The sequence below is a fragment of the Aptenodytes forsteri genome, unplaced genomic scaffold, assembly GCF_000699145.1.
Source record: "Aptenodytes forsteri isolate BGI_AS27 unplaced genomic scaffold, ASM69914v1 Scaffold216, whole genome shotgun sequence".
Taxonomy (NCBI): domain Eukaryota; kingdom Metazoa; phylum Chordata; class Aves; order Sphenisciformes; family Spheniscidae; genus Aptenodytes; species Aptenodytes forsteri.
In genome coordinates this window covers 2495698-2518294 of record NW_008796114.1, presented here as the reverse complement: position 1 = coordinate 2518294, position 22597 = coordinate 2495698, and the positions used below count along the sequence as shown (strand labels likewise).

General features: G+C 45.4%; 1 protein-coding gene and 1 long non-coding RNA gene across 4 annotated transcripts; both read right to left on the bottom strand.

Moving 5' to 3' along the window:
- Positions 1–2172: 2172 nt before the first annotated feature.
- On the bottom strand, positions 2173–4205 carry LOC109279704. The gene is made up of 2 exons (XR_002086300.1): positions 3708–4205; positions 2173–2229 (listed from the first exon to the last, which is right to left on the bottom strand). It is a non-coding gene; the product is annotated as an uncharacterized LOC109279704 (long non-coding RNA).
- A 2496-nt stretch (positions 4206–6701) lies between these two features.
- PEX5 (peroxisomal biogenesis factor 5) lies at positions 6702–22591 on the bottom strand. 3 transcript variants are annotated; one of them, XM_009287137.1, is made up of 15 exons: positions 22431–22591; positions 21880–21915; positions 21575–21707; positions 20742–20876; positions 19506–19611; positions 18192–18282; positions 17743–17859; positions 17265–17357; positions 16969–17088; positions 16271–16414; positions 14182–14252; positions 13797–14012; positions 13493–13658; positions 13140–13297; positions 6702–6851 (listed from the first exon to the last, which is right to left on the bottom strand). In XM_009287137.1, exons 1-15 carry the CDS (start codon positions 22578–22580, stop codon positions 6827–6829), a joined length of 1761 nt encoding a protein of 586 aa, XP_009285412.1. In that variant the 5' UTR covers positions 22581–22591; the 3' UTR covers positions 6702–6826. The 3 variants fall into 3 exon arrangements, with proteins under 3 accessions (XP_009285412.1, XP_009285410.1, XP_009285411.1); XM_009287135.1 differs by lacking the exon at positions 6702–6851 and adding an exon at positions 11661–12778; XM_009287136.2 differs by lacking the exons at positions 6702–6851; positions 17743–17859 and adding an exon at positions 11665–12778.
- Between the last annotated feature and the right edge of the window lie 6 nt (positions 22592–22597).

Below are 22597 nucleotides of genomic sequence, written 5' to 3'. Positions count from 1 at the left end.
TAGATAAACATCGCAATGCGGAGCTGCGTGACAGCTGTCATAATACACGGCTCGGAGAGTGCAGCTGCTGTTAGACAGCGATAACGCAGAACTGCAACTGTGTGCTCTCTAGGTAAACTTGCACATGGCAAAACAGTTCTTGAAATAGCTAGTGATCCCACATCTGCAAGAAGGCCTTGCATAGTTCATATTCCAAAATGCAATTATTTTGAAGTTGACTCTGTCATGTAGCTTTTAATGTAGCTTTGGAGGCAAAGAGTAAACATACGGAGTCACAATCCTGCAGGAACGCTCAACAGTAGGTCATTCTCCAGGCTGCACTGGGGCTTGCATCTGAACTACAGGTGCTTCAGCAACCCTTCTCCTGTAGCTTGCCGCTTCTTGCAGCTTGCATCTTCATCCTCCGTTTGCCTCTTTGCCCTATGAAAGATCTAGTTTGTGTCCTGTGATGCCCATGGAATTGGTGAAGGACGAAGAAGGGCCTGCTGGAATTCCTCACATGCTTGTAGCAGTGATAACCCCTGGCACTGCTTGGTGTGTTGGAGGGCCCTGAGCTACCTGATCTAGCATTTAAGTCTGGCCTATGGTAGACCACACCACGTGGTGACTCTCGAGATTGTCACAATGGTAAAACGCCATTAGAATGTAAAATTACAATGAAGGTAACTTTAGAAGAAAGGGATTTTCCCATTCTGATTGGAACACTGTGATTTCAAAATGATACCTCATCTCATATCAAGATAAAAAAGCTTTTAAAAAATCAGACAGGTTTTCCTATTGTGATCAATCAATCAATTCAAATTTATCAAAACTTTCTGTTTCATTACATAATTGAGGGCAGTGGAAGACTATATCATTAGTGTGATGAATGCCTTGAGATACAATCAATCTTGTGATAATTAAGTCAAGTCTCCAGGTGACTTAAGTCAAGTCTCGGCATGCTCACCAAGACTTTAAGTCTGGTTGAGTTAAGCCTGAATGCAATGTTACTGACAAGTGAGAACAGAAGGAGATAAAACCTTTCAGGAGAGATCCATGAAAAATGTTCACAAGTGACTGCGTAAACCGTTCTCTAAATACATAGAGATATCTCATCATGAAAGGGCAATATTTATCTATATTAAACCACAAACAATACATAAAATAGACCCATTGTTGCTTTCAATAGCTTCTTTAATGGCAGCAATACAAAATGGAATACAAAAAACGGCAGAGGCCGTGGTAAAGCAAGAGCATTGTAAAACAAATTACAAAGTAAGTGATGCTGGTTATATGGTCACATTTTGTTTATGCATCTAGCAACAGAAGCAACATGCAATGCTTTACATTACATAGTACAGGACATCGGAATGCCAGCTGCAGGTGCAACAGGTTACACACCCCTGGCATGTCTCTTATCTTTGAGTTTCTTTCATTTGACCAAATACAATAGTTCTTGCATTCGTGGGAATTATGGGGAGGGAGAACAGCGCAAGGCAGGATCAAGAAATACAGCTCTGCAGTGCAGCATGAAAGAGAGCTCTCCCATTCACTGTTTCTGTGACACGGGGGAAGAAAGCAATACAAGCACAGACAGAGATCTAGGTCTCAGATTTCTTGCTGGGGCTGCATCTTCTCTCAGCGTTGCAGGATTTGCAGTCTAACAGCCACAGCTCTTGCCGGGGAGAAGGGGACGCAGAAACGAAAGCTTGTCATTGAAATTGATTGCATTGTAATTTGGAAGGTGTTCATGTTCTCGTGCAATGTAACGAAAACCACTTCCATCGCTGTGTTCACACAACAGCCAGGCACCTCTCTGAACTTTGTGAGAAGATATGATGTCATTGTCATGTCCCCTAGCCAGATTGGTTGCTGCATGTACCACCTTGCTCCTCCCTTGATATTGGGCATGTTCATAGAGAGTGATCTGGGGATTGTGCAGATTTTCAGTGATCACCTGCAGAGAAGTGATCTTGTCATTCATCTGCTCACCAACAAAGCCATGGTCTCCCTCCTCAAATACCAGTAACTGGCCTGTATAGTTGAGGTGCTCATAAGCCACCCAAGGCTGGCCAATTACTTTCACTGAGGAGACACAATCATTCCAATCTACATCTTTTAGATTGGCAATGTCACTGGTGAATTCCCTGCAGTAACCCTGGAAGTTGGCATGCTCATAAATGATGATTTTTCCCATCTCAGTAGGACTTCTGTAGTTCAGATTTCTTGCTGTAGGAGCTGGATGACAGCCTGCAGAAAAGGAAAACAGAAAATAAGCAATGCTTGTAAGAAGCCTTTTCGCACCAGACACAAGATGCTGGAGAGGGTGAAAAAAAAGGAAAAAAGGAAAAGCAAAACATTTTTAGCAGAGGATAAACATAGCAGCAGCTAGAAAAGAGTGAAGGCATGACATAGAAATTTTAATTTGGAAGAAAAAAGTAAAATGAGATATGTACACCAAAACTGTCCAGTTTTATTTAGTTGTGTATGTTGGTTTATATATATGTGCGAGGGACATTTGCGCATTTAGTTTAACATCTTATTGGTATATCCTAAATAATAATGAGATAAAATATATAACTGATGATACATCTTTCAGTTGATAATTGACACTGCATTTGAGAATTATTTTAGAAATTGGCATTCGTTGTTTGGACTAGATTTCATGATCCACATAATATTACAAGTAAAGAAGTAGTGAGACATTCAATTAATTTCTAAATGAAAGTGCATTTTGTACCGTAGATAGGAAAAATATCTATTCTGTTAAGGCCAGAACTGTACCTTTACACTCACTGAAATACCTTATTTCTCTTTTTATATGAAATTCTATTGAAATCAAGAGATTCCTGTTCTTGACATAAGCTGAGAAGCAATCAAGTTCAAAGCATTAGCTCTTTGAGTCAGACTAAATTTCAAGTTGTAAATGTCTTTTTGTAGCACTGTTACAAATACTCATATCTAATTCCACACAAAGTCGTCTAGAATCAGATAAAGAACCATATTTATTAGTAACAGCTGCAGGAATGGAAATGAGTGGCCAATTAAGATAACAGCTCCCTTTCTAAATCACATAGCAGTCATCGAAGCAAAGTTTTAGATTTCAGGGGAAATATATATGAGGGAAAGAAGCAGTTACTCTAGTTGATTCTGGGAAGGGATGGGAGAAGATCTGACCAAGTAAGATTAAAAGTCAGACTAAAATTGCAAGACCTGAGCAACATAATCAACATTTAAAAAAAAAATCTCACTTAAATCTCACTTTAAAAAAAAAAAAATCTCACTATGTGATTAAAAACATTTAAGCATTTTTTCACAGTTATAATTGAATTTATGGAGGCTGTGGTTAATCAAACTTTAATTTATTGATTGATTGAGTACAATGACCTTCTGCCTGTAGAAAAAGTAACAATAATAACAAGCCAGTTAATTTTGCTGACACAACATAAAGATCCTATGCCCGAGATTAATTTGTAAAATATTCTCACTTTCACCCCTTCGAATTTTGTAGCAATGGCTGTCTTCACCCTCTGCAAGGTATGTTCATCCTGCAGCTGTCTTCTCATCACCTAAAAGACGTGTTAAGTTTCTGCAAATACAGACATCAGATCCTCACATATATGTTGCAGCTCTCATCCCAACACTTAAACCTCTTCTCTTCAACTGCATTTCATGGTAGCTGCCCAAGAAGACATTGAAAGTTTTCATGTAAAAAGTGTGCATCTCACCTTGATGTCAGCTTCTCAGATGGGGACAGCTGATGGCACTTCCTCCAGTCCCGTGCTGCTGTCTGCAAAAGGCGGCTCACTTGCCTACATTTATAGCTCGCACAGAAGTCTTGCGAAACACCCCATTCAACAGATATCACCCAATCACCAACTGGGTGGCCAGTATCACCCTCAGGGATCAAAAATCATCAACTATTTTATTTCGGTTTTGATCTTCCTACAGCCAGCCATCTCATTGCTCTGGTTCAAAAGTCTCTTGATAAACCTTAGAGCTTTGATTCTTGTTTGTCTTTATTCACCAGAAGTCAGCTGAATCACAGTAATAAAAACACACCCAAGTATTTTGTGACATGCTGTAGAATTTTTTTGCTTGCTGCAGTTTACATTTTTGCTTACCTGGGAGACAAATCTAATACACAACATTAGTTTTCCAAAGGGTTTCTATGCGAGATATCCAGGTGACAGAGGTGGCATTTAAGTAGCTTTTTTTTCACTTTCCCCCTTCTCACCTGCATAGCCATTTGAGCAGCCACAGGGATGCAGAGCTGGTAAAGCAGGGCAAGGAGGCTCTGGCAGAGCTGCAGTAACAATATTTTTGCTTATTTTCATGTTGCAGGTTTACTCTGTAATATACTTTCAGACTCGTTAATTGGCTAGCGTGCTGGCAAGCTGTACCACAGTGGGAGGAAACAATGGGATCTTCGTCAGTTCAAGAGCAATCTAGATCCTGCAAATACCCACAGCAGTAAAAGGAAGAGACTTCCTTTAAAGGCTTATTTTGCCTTCACCATCTCCAAATTTTGAAATCAAGCAACAGTCTGATGAATGATAACAACTGTGTAAAAAAACGAACAAGCTGCACGGCCAGTGAAAGCAAATGAGCGACTGTTTAGCTTCACAGAAAGGTATAGGTGGGAAGGGACCTCTGGAGGTCTTGAGTCCAACCCCCCCTCCTCATAGCCGGGCTGAATCTAAACCTACCTGGGGCAGCTCAGCGCCTTGCCCAGGTGACTCCTGAACATCTCCAAGGCTGGAAATTGCCCAGCCGCTCCGGGTGCTGAACCACCCTCGGAGGAAAGTGCTCCCTCCCTTACCACCAGACGTGAGAAAGCTCGCAACAAGGACTCAGAGGAGATTTAGTGGTTATTGGAGCAAGCAAATCAAATACCCACAAGCTCAGTAGTGGTAGATCTCAAATATACCTTTGATATGGGCAGACTGGCCGGGCACTGTGCGCAATCCTCTGAGAGGAACCAAGGAGGCAGGGGCTATGAGCCAGTTTTTCATACACCAGAACTCCCAAGAAAGAAAATATGTGGTTGTGCTTACAGATACAGAGCAGATGCTTGCTCTAGGCTGTCATTAAACATAATGACCTCAAGGGGCAACATTTGACCAGCAGGGCTCCTTTCAAGGTCGCTGTTATAACGTGCCCCACTGTAGGATGCTTCAGGGACCCCTGCTCTGTCAGGTAGGATATTACTGGAGAAGATGGGGAGCTAGGCAGGGAGAGAGTTCACCCCTGCCAAAACAGGCAGCCTGTACACTAGCTCCAGCCAAATCCTCCTGCTGCATCTCTTTCACTGGTGCTTGGCTGAGCTCATGGCGTGCCAGATCACAGAACTAAGCTAGCACAAAAATACATGGGTTTTTTTCCCACATGGTTCATTCTTTTGCTGCTCTGCAGAGGCTGGAAGCAGAGCAATTGAAATTTGCATTCTCGGGTTTGGAGGAGAGAAGCAGGACCTCACTTTCTAGCAGCGGCTAGATGTGAAATCAGCTTTGCTGTACGGCTAAATCGCACCTTTACGGCATGGTTCCGTGTGTTGCAGTGAGCTCACCCTACAGCTCAGTGCTGCTGGAAAGGAGAAGGCCCTGTTCCACTCCTGAACCATAGTGTCCACCATCTGGTAGGAGAAGGGAGGAGCACACCAATGGGAGGAATGTTTGGAAGAGGGACTAACACAGCCTAGAATAGGATGGATTTATGCTGCCATTGAACAACATTCATTCTTCTTAGCTTGCCAGTATATTTTACTCATGAAATTATTTAGTTGTGTTTCTGAAAAAAAAAAATTTTTTTTACATATATATAATGACATAATTCATCACAAACGAAACATTCCCATCTTTCTCAGCACCTGCAGACTCAGAAAAGCTGTTTGGACAAGTGTATGAGCCATGAAGGCAACACAAAGAGTCTGAGTGTATCTCAACTGCGTCACAGAATGATGCAGGCAACCGTGAACTCCTAAGTCCCCCACATCCTCTCTGCAGAGCACCAAAGCCGGCAGTGGGACTTTTCATGGCACCGAGGAAAATGGAAAGGTGATATACGATGGGATGTGTTGACACGAAAGCTTGGAAAAGGATCTCTGTATAAACACTCCCAAGCTCAGAGAAAGAAATGGCTCCTGGTTCTAATGACCATCTTTCCTAGTGTTATTGGGATTGAAAACTAAATGGATTTCAGTGTCGCTTATCTCATTTATATGGTGCTTTATGCACAAGGAAGTACACCACTGAAGAAAGCAGAATACCACAGGGTAGGGCTAGGACTTTGAGACTGGAAGTATTTATGGCTTGGGTGGGTTTTTTTTTTTCTTAGGGGAAATTATGTTTCCCAAACTTCCCACCCACCCCCCTCCTGCAGAAATAGCAGTATCTCAAAATCTGGAAAAGAAAGCGTGCGACAAAAGTTAAAAGACAAAGAAGAAAACTCAAAGAAGATAAACCCCTCTTCCTCTATTGCCCTCAGCAGACAAAAAGCAAAAGAACGGGCAAGACAAATGATGAACATGCAGAGTCTTTGAAAATGTGCAGAAATACATTATGCAAAAAACACTTGAACAAATTAAGACATTCTGATTTGGAGCAAAAATTACTAAAATATTTTTATCTTTTTCATAAAACTGGTTTTCTTTTTTTTTTTTTTGACAAGGTTTAATAGCAAGCTTATTTTTTTGTTCTCCCATAGAATCATTTCCAAATACATCAAGACTCATGTATTTATTTACTTTTATTTCCTCTGTGGTTGGCTTCATCATCATTGCACTGCCAGGGTCTATTTTCCACTAGATTGCAGAGTGATAAAACAATTTCACTTAAAGCTGCGGATGTCACATATGCACCCACTTCACAGTGCTGGAAAAGGTAAAATGGTAGAAAAATCAAATTAACAACAAACTCCTTCCCCCTCCAGATCTTCTTGTGTTCCCACCCTTCTCCACCACAGTGGATACCTTAGTTTGTATCTCAATTATTACTCATCTCTTTTTACTTTAAAATAAGGGGGTTAAAAAAAAATAAAATCACACATGAACTGCATCTCCCCAGTTTCTGATTGCTATTTTGCCTGGTAGTTGTGGACTCAAGGCAGCAGGACACTGGTTTCTTTGTTTTGGAGGGGGTTTTGTGGTTGGAGGCGGGTTTTTTGTGGTTTTTACTCTCTTAGCAGTTGTTAGGGCTGGTCAAGTAATTCATCACAAAGCCGAAGTCTCTTTCTCACTTTTGGCTCTGACTTCTGTTTCTCAAACAAAACAAGCCCCCAAAAATGCAACATAGGAACACGCAACTCGACCACAGAACCCCAAGCTGTGAACAGCCCACCCACCAATAAATGCATTCACTGCCAAACCCTTGAGGGGAAAAAAGATGCCTCCTATTTTGCCTAGCATGTATCTCACACACTCCCCTTTTTTCCTTTTCTCTCTTTGTTTGCCACTGTTTTCGCTGCACTCCCCAATTGCCAGGGGTCAGTAAAATGGACTGAACACCACTACTTTTTCAGCAAAGACTACAACAGGGATATGAGTGCTGCATATCCACTCACAGCACTGGGAGTCAGTTCCACAAAAGATGTGCTGGAAAGAGAGGCACAGCAAATACAGACTGACAAAAGCCTTATAAGTCCCGCTTGACAAGACACAGAAGCCAGAAAGGAAAGGGAAGAGCTTTTCTAACTATTATTTCCTTCCCAAAGCCTCCCCTTCCCAGATAAAGGAAAAGGCAACAGACTGTCTATGAAGCCTGTCTTCTGAGCCTCAGGGACTGACTCAGAGGAGGAGAAAGAGGCATGATGTTTGTGGTCAGGGCCCCGAGGCAGGCTAGGGCATGAAGGAAATACTGGCAATAACACAGGAAAAGTAGAAAAGATACAGAAGCGTGGGGTACAGAGGTAGGGAAAGGGCTCCCCCCTGGGGAGACGTGGATTGTTTTAGCTCAAAAAGTCAGAAACCCAACTGGGTTGCTTTCTGCCCCCATGTTTAATAAATGTGCAAATGGGTTTCCATGGCATGGTTGCTAAGCTGGACTCTGCAAACACAAAGGCCCAGACTAATTAGATGCTTGGCACCAGGGGGAAGAAGAAAAAAAAAAAAGGCATCACGGAGCTCTAAAAGGTCTTAGCTTCACAGCACCACATTTGGCTGGGAAAGCCTCTCCAACTCACGAAAGTCACACGTTCAGAAAATGCATCCAGCATTTTGTTCCTCTCATTTTATTAGCAGGTTGTGCTCCTAAACCCTTTAGTGGCCTGGTCCAAGCACGAGTGACAGACATTGACCTGCCCTCGACTCAACACTAGGTGTCACTTCTGCTTAAGAAATGCAACAGAGAAATTGAAAAGTTTCAAAAAAACCCTACCCATCTGGCACCAGATTTTCAGGGGATCTCTGTACCTACAACTCTTCCTAAAGTCATGGGCAGCTACGGAGTTTTAAGGTTTCACATGTCTCAAATCAGGCACCCAAAAGCATCAGAAAATACCAGACAATGCTTTGCCATACTAAGCATAACAGTGACCGGCGAAAGGTTTCTCTTCTGATCTTTTGCGGGAGCAAGGAAACGCATGCCTACGTGAACAAGGGACTACCATATGGAGAAGCTGCCAGAGTCCGCTCTGGCAAAGTGGTCTGTCTTGCTGGCCTGTTCCTGTTGCTGCTTTGCCGCTGCAGGTGGGAGAGCTGCTGTGCTGCTTTCAGTCCTTCCTCAGTAGCAGACTTGCCTGCCAAAAGATTTCTGAGCCTCAGGGACTGACTCAGAGGAGGAGAAAGAGGCATGATGTTTGTGGTCAGGGCCCCGAGGCAGGCTAGGGCATGAAGGAAATACTGGCAATAACACAGGAAAAGTAGAAAAGATACAGAAGCGTGGGGTACAGAGGTAGGAAAAGATTTGTGAGCCTCAGGGACTGACTCAGAGGAGGAGAAAGAGGCATGATGTTTGTGGTCAGGGCCCAGGCAGGCTAGGGCATGAAGGAAATACTGGCAATAACACAGGAAAAGTAGAAAAGATACAGAAGCGTGGGGTACAGAGGTAGGGAAAGGGCTCCCCCCTGGGGAGACGTGGACTGTACTAGAACCATATTATTTGCTATGTCTTACAGTACCAGAAGTAGGAGACCACAAAGGAAGAGGTAGCAGGCTTAAAGCAAAAGAAAATACTTTGCATATCTAAACACAGTTCTTCTGTGCATCCACAAGACGTTGTAGAGACCAAAAGCACCACCTGGTTTAAAAATCAGTGAGACATAGGCAGAGAATAAATCCACCAAAGGCTATTAAACAAACATACTGATGCAACTTCTGGGTCAGGCAGTCTTCAAAGCAGCAGATTCCTAGAGAATATGAGAGTACCCACTGTATGCTTGCCCTTACACTTTTCCCATGAAAACCCATTTCAGGTCACCACCCCTAGAGCATTCCTCTAGAGAAGGATTGGTCTGAGCCCCTTCCAGACTGGAAAGACTTCAGCACACACAGGCAAAAGAGGTAGGAGCCTGGGACCCAAGACAAGAGATCAGGGGGTTGTAACTCAGGAAAACCCAGGATCATAATGAGGCTCAGCAGCTCAAGGTGAGGAAACTGCAGTGGTAAAAGAGTATAAAACGGCAGCACACCCACCTTCTTGACAAGTACAGAAGCTGTGACAAGAGGAGCACTGTGGCTAGAGGTATAAGGATATCTCAAAGCACAAATTTTCATTTGCTGGTACCTCCCAGCTGGGTGTTGAGTAAGGCCAAGACCAAGAGACAAGAGATTCTAAGACTTCTTGGGGCCTTAAGCAGCAAATAAATAAAACACTGAAGGAAGAAATACAGCAGAAACATAGCAAGACGTGTGGGTGTACTGAACCATCCCCTTTGACCACACGCCCAGTGCCCTATGAAAGATCTAGTTTGTGTCCTGTGATGCCCATGGATTTGGTAAACAACAAAGAAGGGCCTGCTGGGATCCCTCACATGCACAATGTTCACAATCACCTAGTGGTGATAGGCCTTGCCACTGTTCTGTACGCTGGGGAAAGTACAAGAGGAAAAAGTACAGAAAGTACAAAAATTGCAGAGCACAGTCATTTATAAGACCCTCAGCTACCTGATCTAGCATTCAAGTCAGGCCTGTTGTGAGCAGGGGGTCGGATTAGGGACCTCCAAACATCCCTCAGTGCCTTGCCTTTCTGTGAATCTAAAATGCTCAGTACCTGCTACCCACCCCTGCTGTACAACAGGGCTTGGTAACAGAAGATGTGGATGTGGCTGGAAATGCAAACTAGGATCAAGATACTTACGGAGCCCCGGTGCGAGCCTGGTTCAGAGGTGGCCAGAGATAGTGTTGCAGAGGGCAGGCAAAAGGTGTGAACTGGAACCAGAATGCAGATTCGATCAGCCAGCTGCTGTTCCCTGCACCAACACTCCATTTCCAAAGACAATTCTTAACAGCACAAGGTTAGACATGGTCTGGACAGAGGCAGCTCAGTCTTCACTCAGCCCTGGGAGACTAAATAGGGACTAGTGTCTAGGTGAAGATCTGGCCTCAGCAAAGGTAGCACAGATGCTGTGAGATGATTTAAGGTGGGAGGGAAGAAAGTGAGAAGCATTTACAGGGAAAGAGAACAAATGGTGACAGCCCACTCTAGCTGCAGGGACAGGAGGGGATGTGTGACAGGGAAGGACACCAAGCACGAAGTCAAGAGGTAAGCCAAATGGCAAGGGAAATTGAGACAACCAGGAAGCCAAGGAGAGGAGAAGCATTAATGGCACCTGAGGATGAGAAAAAGGGAAGGCCAAGCAGTGACAATGGGAGTGTGAACAGAGAGGAATGTGGTGCAGCAAAGAGGCAAAGGAAATCGGTGGTGAGAGGGACAGCAGAGAACTGGGGAAGGGAGAACACCTGGACAGCAGCTGAGGAACAGCATAGGCACTAATGTTTTCTTTTGCCGAGCAAAGAAGAATCTGACATAAGGAGTGAAATCAGTAAAAGCCAAAAGGCACATCTCTGACCAGGAGCAGTGTGTGTGAGCAGGACGCAGCAGCAGTGTTTCCCTTCTTTTTAGACAGCACAAGCAGCAAATTGTTTTGCATGCATTACAGCAATTTCAGAACAGTGCATGTAGGTTTCAGTGCCACAGGGCTGGATGGAAGACACAAGCTAGAGCTCAGAAAACATACAGCAAGAACTATTCTCTGCACACACTTTCTGCTCCTGATTGTTACAGTAGTGAGAGAAAAACAAGCCTGTGAGGTAGAGGTATGAAGAAACATGTATCTGGTGGAAGAGGAAGGGGAAGTGCTCCCTGCCTAAGCCCCCCGTCTTGCTTACTGCAGCAGTCAGGTTCCTCAAAGAGGTGATAAAATGTAACGCAACTTCCCTCACTGCAGATGGCAAGAAAATGAAAAAGACTGCTTCACTGACCCCTAAACCTAACCAAGGAAAAAGAGAGCGCTTTTGGCACAGGGAAGCTCTTCTGCTGGCTCACAGAACTGAAGCCTGAGGCTACAGCAAAATGAGGTCCTTGAAGCTTCATTTGCATATGAGTGATCAATAAAACAAAACCTGGGTCAAAAGAGGAGACAGAAACTGAGAGACTCTGATCTATCTTTTGAAAACCAGTGGGCTTATACCCCCCGAGATCTATACTACCTACTGCAAGCAGCTTCAACAGAGGCACAGAGAAAGATGTCATTTTGGCAATTTTAATTCTCCCCCCTTTATTATACAAAATACTTTACAATTAAAAAACATTTTCCCCAATAGAATCATATACAGATATTTATAATTAACAAGATTCAGTTACACACAAGATGGGGAACTTCTGCACAAAGAAAAACAATGACAGATGATCAAGTGAAAATTAAGACTTGACCCTTTCCCCACCATATTCTGGGAGGGGAGGTTACGTTTTAGACTTTTATTCCTATCACATTCCCTCAAGTCTGAACTCTGGGATCTACTCTCACCCCGACAGGCTAAGGGCCTCCACCTGTGTCCCTAGCGTAAGTACAATACTCTGCTCCTGAAACGTTCATGAAGAGACACAGAAACTAGCATCTGGCTGTACCATGAAGTTATCAGTACCCAGAAAAGGGAACTGCTGCCCCCAGTTTTCCCTAGCAACCCACATACACACACATGCAAGCACATACATGGGGGAAGCATGCTCAAAACCCAGAATTTTTCATCCTTTCACCAAATGGCAATCCCACCCCACCAAAGCAACCTGCACTTGAGACACCTCCAGCAGGTAGTCTCTGCAGAGTGGCTATTGTAAGGTCTCGTAGCCAAGCTGGGCGTTCTGCAAATGCTCTCTGGCAAGAGGGCTGGATGTTGCTGTCTTCCCCACTTTGATCATCTGCCTACCAGCAGAGTGTCAGTCAGTCATGGAGGTGATAACATGAACCACTCAGAGATGCTCAGGCCACAACAGACAGGTAGGGGAAGTTGCATGCTTCAGCGGGAGGTCCTTGAAAAAACAGTTGCCAATGATCTGCCCTACCAGAGCAAAGATGTGTGAACCCTAGTGAACATTTTCTCTCTAAGGAAGGTCACTGCTGGGCTGGGCCAACCCTGCACTCGCAGGGGAGACCATCCCAGAGTCACTGCTGGAGGCCAAATGCCTGAAGCAGTGTGGGAAGATCATGGGCATCAGCTGCCCCATACAGGTCACTCTGCCCCAGCATGGAGAGGGCCATGCGGAGGGTGCTCCAGATGTTGTCAGACATAGCGCCTTGCTGCCCCCGCGGACCTCGGCTCTTCTGCTGCATGTGCAAAGCCTCTAAGAAGTGCTCCACAGCCTCACTGTCAACATGAGAACATACACACGCTTACTGGAGAAGACGGTACATCTCATACTCCCTCCCCCATTTGCTTCTGAAGTACTTCTCCTCCAAACCAGTTTCCTCCTCTTCACCAGATCCTGCCCCGCTCCAGAACCATCAGAGATCCCCCTTTTCCCTCTAACAGAAACTGAAGTCCAGATGGCCCCTACTGCAACTGCATCACACGTTGTTCTCAGGGCAGAGTCCACACATTCGCTCTGCTCTCCTATGCCAAGGGAAGGCTGCAGGCAGCGTGGCACTGCCCTAGTAACCTGTCGCAGTCTCTCTCCCACAAACACATGCACACTCATGGGTCACAGATCTGCCCATCCTATGCTCACCGGTGGGCGCCTAAGTTGATGCAACTGATGCCCAAGTTGTAGCGAGAGCGGATGTATCCTGGCTGGAGCTCCAGCGCCCGACGATATGCGGCCACAGCTTCCTCACTCCGATTCCCATTGGCCAGGGTGGCACCGAGCTTGTTCCATAGAAGATGGTCCTGAAGGAGGCAGCAGAGAGAAAGGGCTGAGATAAACTGGATCTTTTTAAGTTCCAAGCCAACCCTCCCTTCCCCATGTGTCCGCCTTATTCCTCCACTTCAAAAAAGGAACTCTCATACAAGCAGCACCTCCACCCAAACCTTCACCCGTAAACCTCCAGGAACCTCTAGCATCCAGAGTCTGCCCTTTCTTACATTGGGGCGCACACCGAGTGCGGCACTGAAGCAATCCACAGCCTTCTCGTACTCGCCACTAAGGTTGAAAAGGACACCCAGGCCACACTGAACATCAGGATCCACAGTTGAGGGGTTGCTGCGCACGGCTGCTAAGAACAGCTCTTTCACCTCCACGAACAGCGAGCTGGAACAGCACAGAAAAGGATATTGTATACTGTGGAGAGAGCTTGCCTTGGGTTGCTCCCTCTGCTCCTGCCTGGACCAGTCCCAACCCTCCAAGAAGCCTTTCAGCTGAAGGCTGAAATTTGTAACCCTAACTCACTCAGACAGCAGGGAACCTAGGACACGCTTGGAAGGCCCCAGATTTGTCCCCGAGACGCTCTCCTCCGGTTCCTTCTCCAGCAGGTGGGCATAGTCCGGTTTATGGCGTAACCAGTCCCGCAGGGTCTCACATGCCTGCTTCTGCAAGGACTCGTTGGTGAAGCTGACTGCTAAAGCCATAAGTGCTGTGAGATTCCCAGGCTGCAGTTCCAAGCACCTGCAGGTTAAAGAAAGAAAAGTGAATACAGTAGTAAATCAGCCTGGGAGACACCCAGATACAGGAGGTAACACAGTCAAGACAGAGCACACCGTGCTAGCCATATGGTCCTTGTGGCACTATGCACTAGACAAAGAGCCATGCTCAGAAGCTCTTCTGCAACACTCACTGTCTGAGAGCACTGATGGCCAAAAGCTCCTGTTCATTCTCTGCTTGGGTGGTTCCCAGATATTGCCAGGCCTGGAGAAGATAAAAATGCACAAAGTCAGACTTCTTCACATCCAGAGAAAAAGATCAGCCAATAAACTACAGACACAGAGATTAAACCCACCATATTTTCCCACACATTTTTAGAGTGAGACCAAATATATGCAAGTGTACACATTAGCCACAGATTTAAGTATCACTCGAAAGACATATAGACTTTATGGCACATAGGTCCTCAAGGCCAATAAAACTGGCGTTGTTATAGTGAAAAGAAGTGAATGTCTACCTGGAGATCTATCATAAAGCAACTGTTGGCAGTTTTTACACTTTTAAGTCACAGAATCTCCACTTTTAACTTCTAACTGTGGTCAAACTGCAGAGGAAGGAGGGAAAAGCAGATCTCTTATTTCCTAAGAACAAATGGCATAGCAGCAGTGCTAATAATAAGGAGACCCCCAAGGTAAGCACTTCCATCTCCAGGCTGCTGACATAGGGAGTATTTAATTAAGGCACTAAATACAAAGTACCTGTTCACTTTATGTTGGTAACCACACCCCTTGATCAAAAATAGACTAGATAGTTGGCAGGACTGTCAGCATGAAGTATCCACTTTTTGAACGTGTCACAAAATGCAGTATCCACTGTCTCAAGGAAGGAAACTGTTTCATTAGCAAAGACCCAGACACACTGCACAAGCCACCACAAGCAAGAGGCAATCTACTGTCTCAAATCTCTAATGCCTCACCATATAGCTAGCTGCAACTCAAGAAGAGCTAACCAGTGGTAACTGCATAGTGTTCTGCAGACAGAAGAGCTGAGATTCAAGGTAAAGTTGTGATTTGGACCAAAGCAACCATGACGCTTCCTTCAGAGCAATTGTTCAAGTCTACTTGATCACTGTACCATTTGTGAAGTCTTGACTTCTCCTGTACTTTCTGCAGAGTCACAGTAGAATGTTTTCAATACAGCTAGCCAGAACTGGCCCAAGATTTCTTCCCCTAACATTTCAGCTACCTCTCCATTATGCTCAGCCTGCAGCCCACACTGCCTACAAGAGTGCCGATTCTAAAGGAATATTAGCAACACCTTTTGACCACTTTAAAGCTAAAGTAGATCTCCAAAACCTCTACTTACTTTTCACCTACTCCCAGTACCCTAGAAAGTTAGATGCCTGTATTCCCAGAAGCCAAGAACCTCTGTTCCAAGAGGTCACTCTCACCTAAGCCTCAGGATTAACAAATTAGGTATTTCCAATCTTATATAATTAGCAGGGCTTGCCTGAATCAGACACACTGAGAATTCAGCATCCCTGGGTCCTTGAGGCAGGCACTCCAGAAATGGACAACATGGGTGCATTTGCGTTCTTCCTCCTGAGAATACCCACGTCCTCTACCTCTGGAGAAAGGAGCACAGACTATTCCATTTCTCAATCCATCCTGCAGAAGCTGAAGTGCTTTATGGAAATAAGTATTCATTGAATTAGGAGCTGGAAATTTGTCTTCAGTATAAAAATCATTCTCTGGCCCACAGCTTCAAATGAAGACTGTGAAGACACCCAAGCCATCTCTCTCAACCCTTTTGGGTTACATCTTCTCCTGGCATCTAGATGGAAGACCTAATCAGGTCCCCTAGTCTAACAAGCTGCTCAGAATTCATCTTTAATACAGATATTGAAAGCAGTTACCATCTGCCATAAGCATCTCCAAACTTGCAAAGCCAATAAAGACTTCCACAGAAGCAACTTAAGAGATGAGAACTCCTTGTCTTGGCTCCACGCATAGTCTCGTGCGCTCCAAAATGTTTTACACAGCTCTGGCCAGAGCCTTTGCGCTTTTTGTAACTGACCTTAGTCATAACCCTCCTTGCCTACAGCCCTCCTGGGGATTCACATACATCAGCTACATAACCAGAGCCACAGAAAAATGTTATGTTTTCATACACCCTGCACAGCTCCTAACACTGAAGTGAGTTTTCTACACACACTCTGACACCACACAAGGGAAGGATCCAAGTAGCAGGACACCTGGCCTGTTATCTCTGCTCTCACTCACCTCCATATGATCTGGCTTCTGTTGCACTGCAGCCTCAAAGAGCAAGACAGCATTGGGGAGGTCACCTTCCTCCAAGCGCTTCCGCCCCTCTTCAAATGCATCTGGGTGATCTCTCATGGGATTATCCTCCTCAAACTGGTACCCCTAGCAGGGAAGACAGACAGGGGCTAATGCTATGAGACAGGCTTAGGGAGAAAAGCACTCTCTACAGGACAGCACAGTCTAGTCTTGCTGCATCAGAAACACTCAAACTGCAGACCAGCCAGCACCTCATCCTCTCTGCTAGTTTGTAGCAGATCGGAGAACAACGGCTCTTCTTCCTGCCTGCTCTGTGCTTAAAAATTCCCCCAAACCAGACCTGGAATAAGTTGCAACAGAGACTAAACATCTGGTGTGGGTCCTATCAGCTTGGGGGGGTGACAACACTTGCGCTCATCGCAAAGAATCCCAGCATTAAGTGGTATGTGGTGTCGGACAAGAACTAGACAGCATTTGCAGACAAGAACAAGTGAAAACAGTATTTGTTTAACCCCTAGCTGATCTGGGATGAGGGTGCAAGTGACAGCAAAAGATCAGTGCGAGAAGGAATCCTAGCAGCATTTGGGGTCTGTGGAGCTCACCTGTGAGGCAGACGTACTGCCAGTCTCCTCAAGGCAGTCCATCACAGTGTAGGGCTGAGAGACCCTGTTCTCTATTACCTTGTCATATGATGAGGAGCTGAGGTCTTCGTAATCAGAGAGCCAAGGGTGAGCCTCTGCATCTCTCTTGGCCATCTCCTCCCATTCTGCCTGCAGTTTGTCCCAGAAATCCACATCTGACTGAAGGGAGAACAGAATGTGACTAGAGTACCTCAACCATGAACTGAGTTCTATAGACACCCCAGAGAACACCCTCTTTAATGTTTCTAGCCCTCCTCACAGCATGCAAAGGAGAGAGGTAACCCTACCATGGGCTCTCAATTGGTACCCCAGCCCTCCTCCTCCGTCAGCTTTACCTCCACAGCAGTCTTTGCCTGCTCAAATTCCGTATCAAGAGTTGACATGTTCCCAGATCGCGCAAATTGATCCACCCAGGCATCGGATGCCCCCTGAGAGTTTGGAAACAGAAACACACCTTTCTTTTTAGAATTTGGCAACCTCAGGGCACATCCCAAAACAGCAGGAGGGTCTGTCATGACCCCTCCTCCCCATCAGCAAGAACTGATGGCCTGTAAAGTGGAAAAGAGTTCATTTGGATATCCCCTTCCTCCCAGGTGCTATGGGAAATGAGAAAACTCACATTGCCCAAATACCTTACCAGCTTCTGGCTAGACTCTGCTAAGAGCAGCCCAACAGCCCCTCCCTCACCTCCCACAGCCTAGTCATTAGAGGACCATTGCTGAGGGTTGGACTTGCCATTCTCCCTCGCTCCCAGACTGTGCACTGTGGCAAAAAGCTTTCCTCCTTCAGAGCACATAGGGCTGGGGCTCCTACCTGCTGCTGTATAAACTCAGCTGCCCATTGCTCTGCCTGATCTTGATCTCTGTGGGTCACCTGATTAGCTTCGATCGATACCCTCCCATCTCCGATCTGGCGGACAAACTTTAGGAACTGTGGCAGAGAAATGAAACAAGGGTGGAGCTGGGCAGATGCTTTGCCAAAAGCCCTCTGCCCATGCCCCCCTCCTTCACTAAGAGGACTTCTCTCTGCAAAGTGAGCACAAAAGGCCCGAAAAGGTGGGGAGGACAGGACTTCACCAGAGTCATGTGGTAGAGACAGATAATATCTAGAGTGGATTGTAGGGTTCAACTTCTAGGAATCAGGGAAGAAATGGAAACACGGGACAGCAGGAGGCTTTATTCCTTTACTGTCTTCCCCCTTCTTAATTCCCCACACCCCTTATTCACACTAGATATGTCAGCCCCAGTCAGGGAATTTCTTACCTCAGAATTCTTGAGTTTTGGATCATCCACTTTAGAGAGGAAATCACTAACAGTCTTCTTAAGATCATCCTCAGGTTGATATTCCTCATACCTACGTTCAGAGGCAGTAAAAGGGAAAGAGATAGTCTGATACCAGGCAACAGTGAACTCTTTCACTAACAACGATCTACACAAAGGGCCAGACAACAGTATTGAGGGATACAACCCCTCCTCAAAGACTCTGGGGTTCTCCTAAGCGATTCAGTACCTTTATCCATCTGTAAAAATCCAAAATTACTACTAGGTTAACTGTGCAAGTTAACTACAAACAGTAGCAGAATTAAACAATTACAGTGACAGCACAGTTCTGCAGAACAGTCTGGATTCCTTGGCAAGCTCACATCCTATCAGACATTGCAAGTTTTAGCACCACCAAAAACAAGGTCATATATCTAGAAACAAAGAAAGTAGGTCGTGCTCATGGAAGAGGAACAGTGTCTTGGAAAAGCATCAACTCTGCAGAGGATTGAGGGCTCATAGCAAGCACACAACTCAATATGTTGTCTGGTTTACAGCAGAATAGGACCAGTTCCAGGCGTTACCACTACATGCAGCCTTGGCAAAGTCTTTGGAACTGGAGGCAATAACTCAGGAATGTCCATATTTGCAGAAAGGTATCAGAAAAGGCAAGAGCCAGGAGGAAAGAGAATCCAAATATGCAAAATCTCTTTTAGGGAAAGATCTAAGAACCCCAAATTGCTTGCTTGTGTTTTGCTTCTTTAATTGAAAAACTTGACTGTAGTCAACAGGTACCTATACAGAGAAGATCCATAGTAGTAGACTGTTCTTTAATCTACCACACAAAAACACATGAAAATAATGTCTGGAAGGCTGAATCTAGAAATATGCAGAGGAAAGGCTGGAAGTGATTTGCCAGATAGGGAGAATAAAGTGGTGAAAGTTTACAACTAGTAGAGTCTAGTACTTGAGATCTTTAAATCTAAAAAAGCATCTGTTGTGGAAAAAAAAAAAAATTCTGCTTGATCAGGAGTTCCTGAACTCACTCCTGAAATCACTTTAAGAAGCTTTGCATTAGGCATGACATTAAGCTAGCCTACACGACCCACAAAATAGAAAAGCTAGGACCTCTTAAAAACTTCAGTCTCCAAGCATTGTTTCCTCCTTTCTGTGAAACCAAAGGCAATCTAGGTTGAACGTCAATCTAGGTTAAATGACTGAAAAGCATTCCGGCCATAGCAGATTTCTATCACCTGTCCAAACTTCATCCACCCAAGTGCCTAGCAGCAATAACTAGTCTTGAGAAGACAGACTCACCATTTATCTGCCAAAGACTGGTCTTCCGATTCCCCAAGCCACAGTTTCTCCTCTGACTGCTCTAGGTATTCTTCTGCCCACTTGGCAGGAGACACAGACAGTGGATCTGCATAGGACATCAGGAAGAATGGGGAGAAGAGCAAGATAGGCAGACCATCACTCAGATTAGCTTCAGATTTTGCTCTCTCCACTTTACACTAACAGTAGTTAGCGAACATACAGAGAACACCTCTTCAAAGAAAGACTGTTTACACTTGTTTCTTCTAACTTTGTTTATTCTGATCTAAAAATCAAGCCTTAGGGTCAAGACTGTGTATTAATACAGATGCCACTGTGGTGCCAATAACCTTATGATTTTCTACTTTAATTTCACAACTTATTCATCTGCTCCATGTGGGATACTAAGTAGGTCAAGAAAATTAGCAATGCATTACAAGTCTCTGTCAAAAGCACAGCCTACAAAGCACTAGGTTTTCATCAGAACTTTCTCAAAGACCTTTGTAAATGCTGATTTATATTCCCAGAAGTATAAAGAGTGAAGGTCAAAGAATAGGACTGCCTGGCTCCCTACAGTGACCACCCCTGGAGAAGAGAATAGCATCTATTTAAGTCTTACTCCTAACTTGCAGATTAGGTCATGGATGGTAACAGGACCCTATTCCAGTCCCAGCTCTATACACAATGCAGGATGGCTTTTCAGATAAACTACTGCCTTGCTTGAAACAGAAAGCTTAACCTTTGGGCCAGAAACATTCACGTTGCACATTTCCAAGGTGCAACATCCCCCTACCTCCATGAAACTGACAAAAAGTATTTGGCCAAAGCACACTAAACAGTATTTACCTTTGTACCAAAGGCAAATTTAGCCATAAGAGAGGGAATTAGAGAGTATGTAAGCAAGAAGCAGTACCAGACCATCTCCAGAATTTGCATCAGTTGAATCATAATTTTTATAAAAGTAGTTTGAATAGCCTGCTTCTCCCAAGTTCTCCAAGTAACCTAAGCTAAAAACAAAAGACCCTTACACCTGAATAAAAGCTTCCACACCACACTGTTCACAATTTGGCTAAGCCATCGCAAAGCAGCTTTTTCCCCCCCTGCCGTTAAAGCTGCTACAGTAAACACTGACTGCTGGGCCCAAAGCATTACTCCAATTTCATGTTCAGTAACTCTCCACTACACACAGGCATGTGACTGGGCAACATCTTGACAGTAATTCCAAAAGGGACCCATCACCTGTCACTTCAGCAATGAACTCCTGTGACCAGTCAGCTTCATTGTAATCTGAAGAGACATCACCAGCACTATCTGCTGCAGCCAAGAATTCCTGGGTCCAGTTTTCAGACAGTGCCAGGGCTGCCACACCTGGAGCTACAAGAGGAAGAAAAACAGAAGTGAGGATTGGAGGACTCAAAGGCATCATTTAAGTATTCCAGGCTAGCCCTCATCATCTCTGATCCTTCCCTTTCTCTTTGCTAGAATAAAATCACAGAAAAGATTCCACTTGGAAGGAATCTCTGGAGGTTGCTAGTGTTCTCACAGCAGGTTAACACTAAAGCTAGAGATTAGATTGCTCAGGGCATTCATCAGGTAACTTCTGAACTTGTCCAAAGCTGGCAATTCCCCAGCCTCCCTAGGCACTTGTTCCAGTTCTGAACCACCCTCCAAGAAAAGAAATGTTTCCTTACATCTAGGCAGTTCCCCTTTCTGCAAGTTGTGTCCATTGCCCCTCGTCCTTTTGCTGTGTATCACTGCGAAGATCCTGGCTGTGGCTGCTGAAGACAGCAACTAGACACTCCACCCCCCACCCCCCCGCCCCTTAAGACTCCTCTTCCCCAGGCTGAACAAACCCAGTTGCCTCAGCCTTTCCTCTTACACCATGTATTCCAGTCCCTGAACACCTTACTGATCTCCACCGGACTTGTTCCAGTATGTCAGTGTACTGGGAAGCCCAAATCTGGAAACAATGCAATCTCACAAGTGCTGAATAGATGGGAACCACCCTGCTAGAAGCTTAACCATAACACCAAGATCTTTTCCAGCTCTCCACCTACTCTAGCTCCCCTCACCTCGCTGAGGGGCATGTCGGAAGCTTGACTGTTCAATCTCTTGCATCTCAGCCAACAGGTCATCCATCTTAAAGGTCTGGGGTGCACGGGACAGTAAAGGGGCATTCTGCTCTTGCAGGAACTCTCCAACCAGCTGCCAAAGACAGAGATGGATTACAAACAGAGCATAGAAGATGAACAGGTGGAACCATGGAGCATGAGAGAAAGAAATGGGCTTGTCAGAAGGCAAGATTAATAGCAGATAAGGGGAAAAATAGCAGTGTTGATGAGAAAAGCATTGAGGAGACGCATCAATCTGTTCTTACCTCATCTTCGGTGGCCACTCCCAGTGGTTTGGATACCTACAGGGAATAGTTTGCAATTATCCCAACAGCTTTGACCCCATACTCCTCTCCACACACACCCTGTAAGCCTATTAGTCTACATCTTCCTCTTCCTTGAGCTTAGGCTGTCAGCATTTTCTTGCACTAGCTGCCTGCTTATGTGGAAGCCAAAGGAGCAGGAATACCTTGAGTGATATTGTCCAACCCCCCTCCCACCACTTTCTGGGTTAGGGCCTGTGACAGTAAAGCCTACAGCTCACCACAGCCACCAACATCCTCTGAGTGCCCATAAAAGCAGTTTCCACAAACAGGCCCTCACCCCACAACCCTGCAGGACAAATCGGGTGACCCCATGGTCTCTTTCCCCAGAAAAAAGCAACACTGCACCTATCTGCACCAACAGTCCCCCCCATACTGCTCACCCCACGCCCCCCTTCAGCCAGCACACCCCTATCCCGTGCTGACTGACCCAGTCGCGGGCAGGCCCCACATCCAACCCCAGCTCAGCAAGCGGAGCAACCGGCAACACTCACGGCTGCAGCTCCGGGAGCCCCAGGGGGCCAGGCCAGTGGGCCCTGAAGTCCTTCCCGCCGCCAGGCTTTGTCCTGGGTGAAGTGGCCGGCCAGCTTCATGAGGGGGTTGGAGCCCCCGCACTCCGGTTCCACCAGCTCCCTCATGGCCATGGCGCCAGGCAGGGAGG

Coding starts and splice junctions, on each gene's coding strand:
- PEX5 (XM_009287135.1), bottom strand. CDS start 22,580: ATGGCCATGAGGGAGCTGGTGGAACCGGAGTGCGGGGGCTCCAACCCC. Junction 21,708..21,879: donor GAGTGGCCACCGAAGATGAG/GTAAGAACAGAT, acceptor TGTCTTTGGCAG/CTGGTTGGAGAGTTCCTGCA. Junction 17,358..17,742: donor CTGAGTTTATACAGCAGCAG/GTAGGAGCCCCA, acceptor CCAAACTCTCAG/GGGGCATCCGATGCCTGGGT.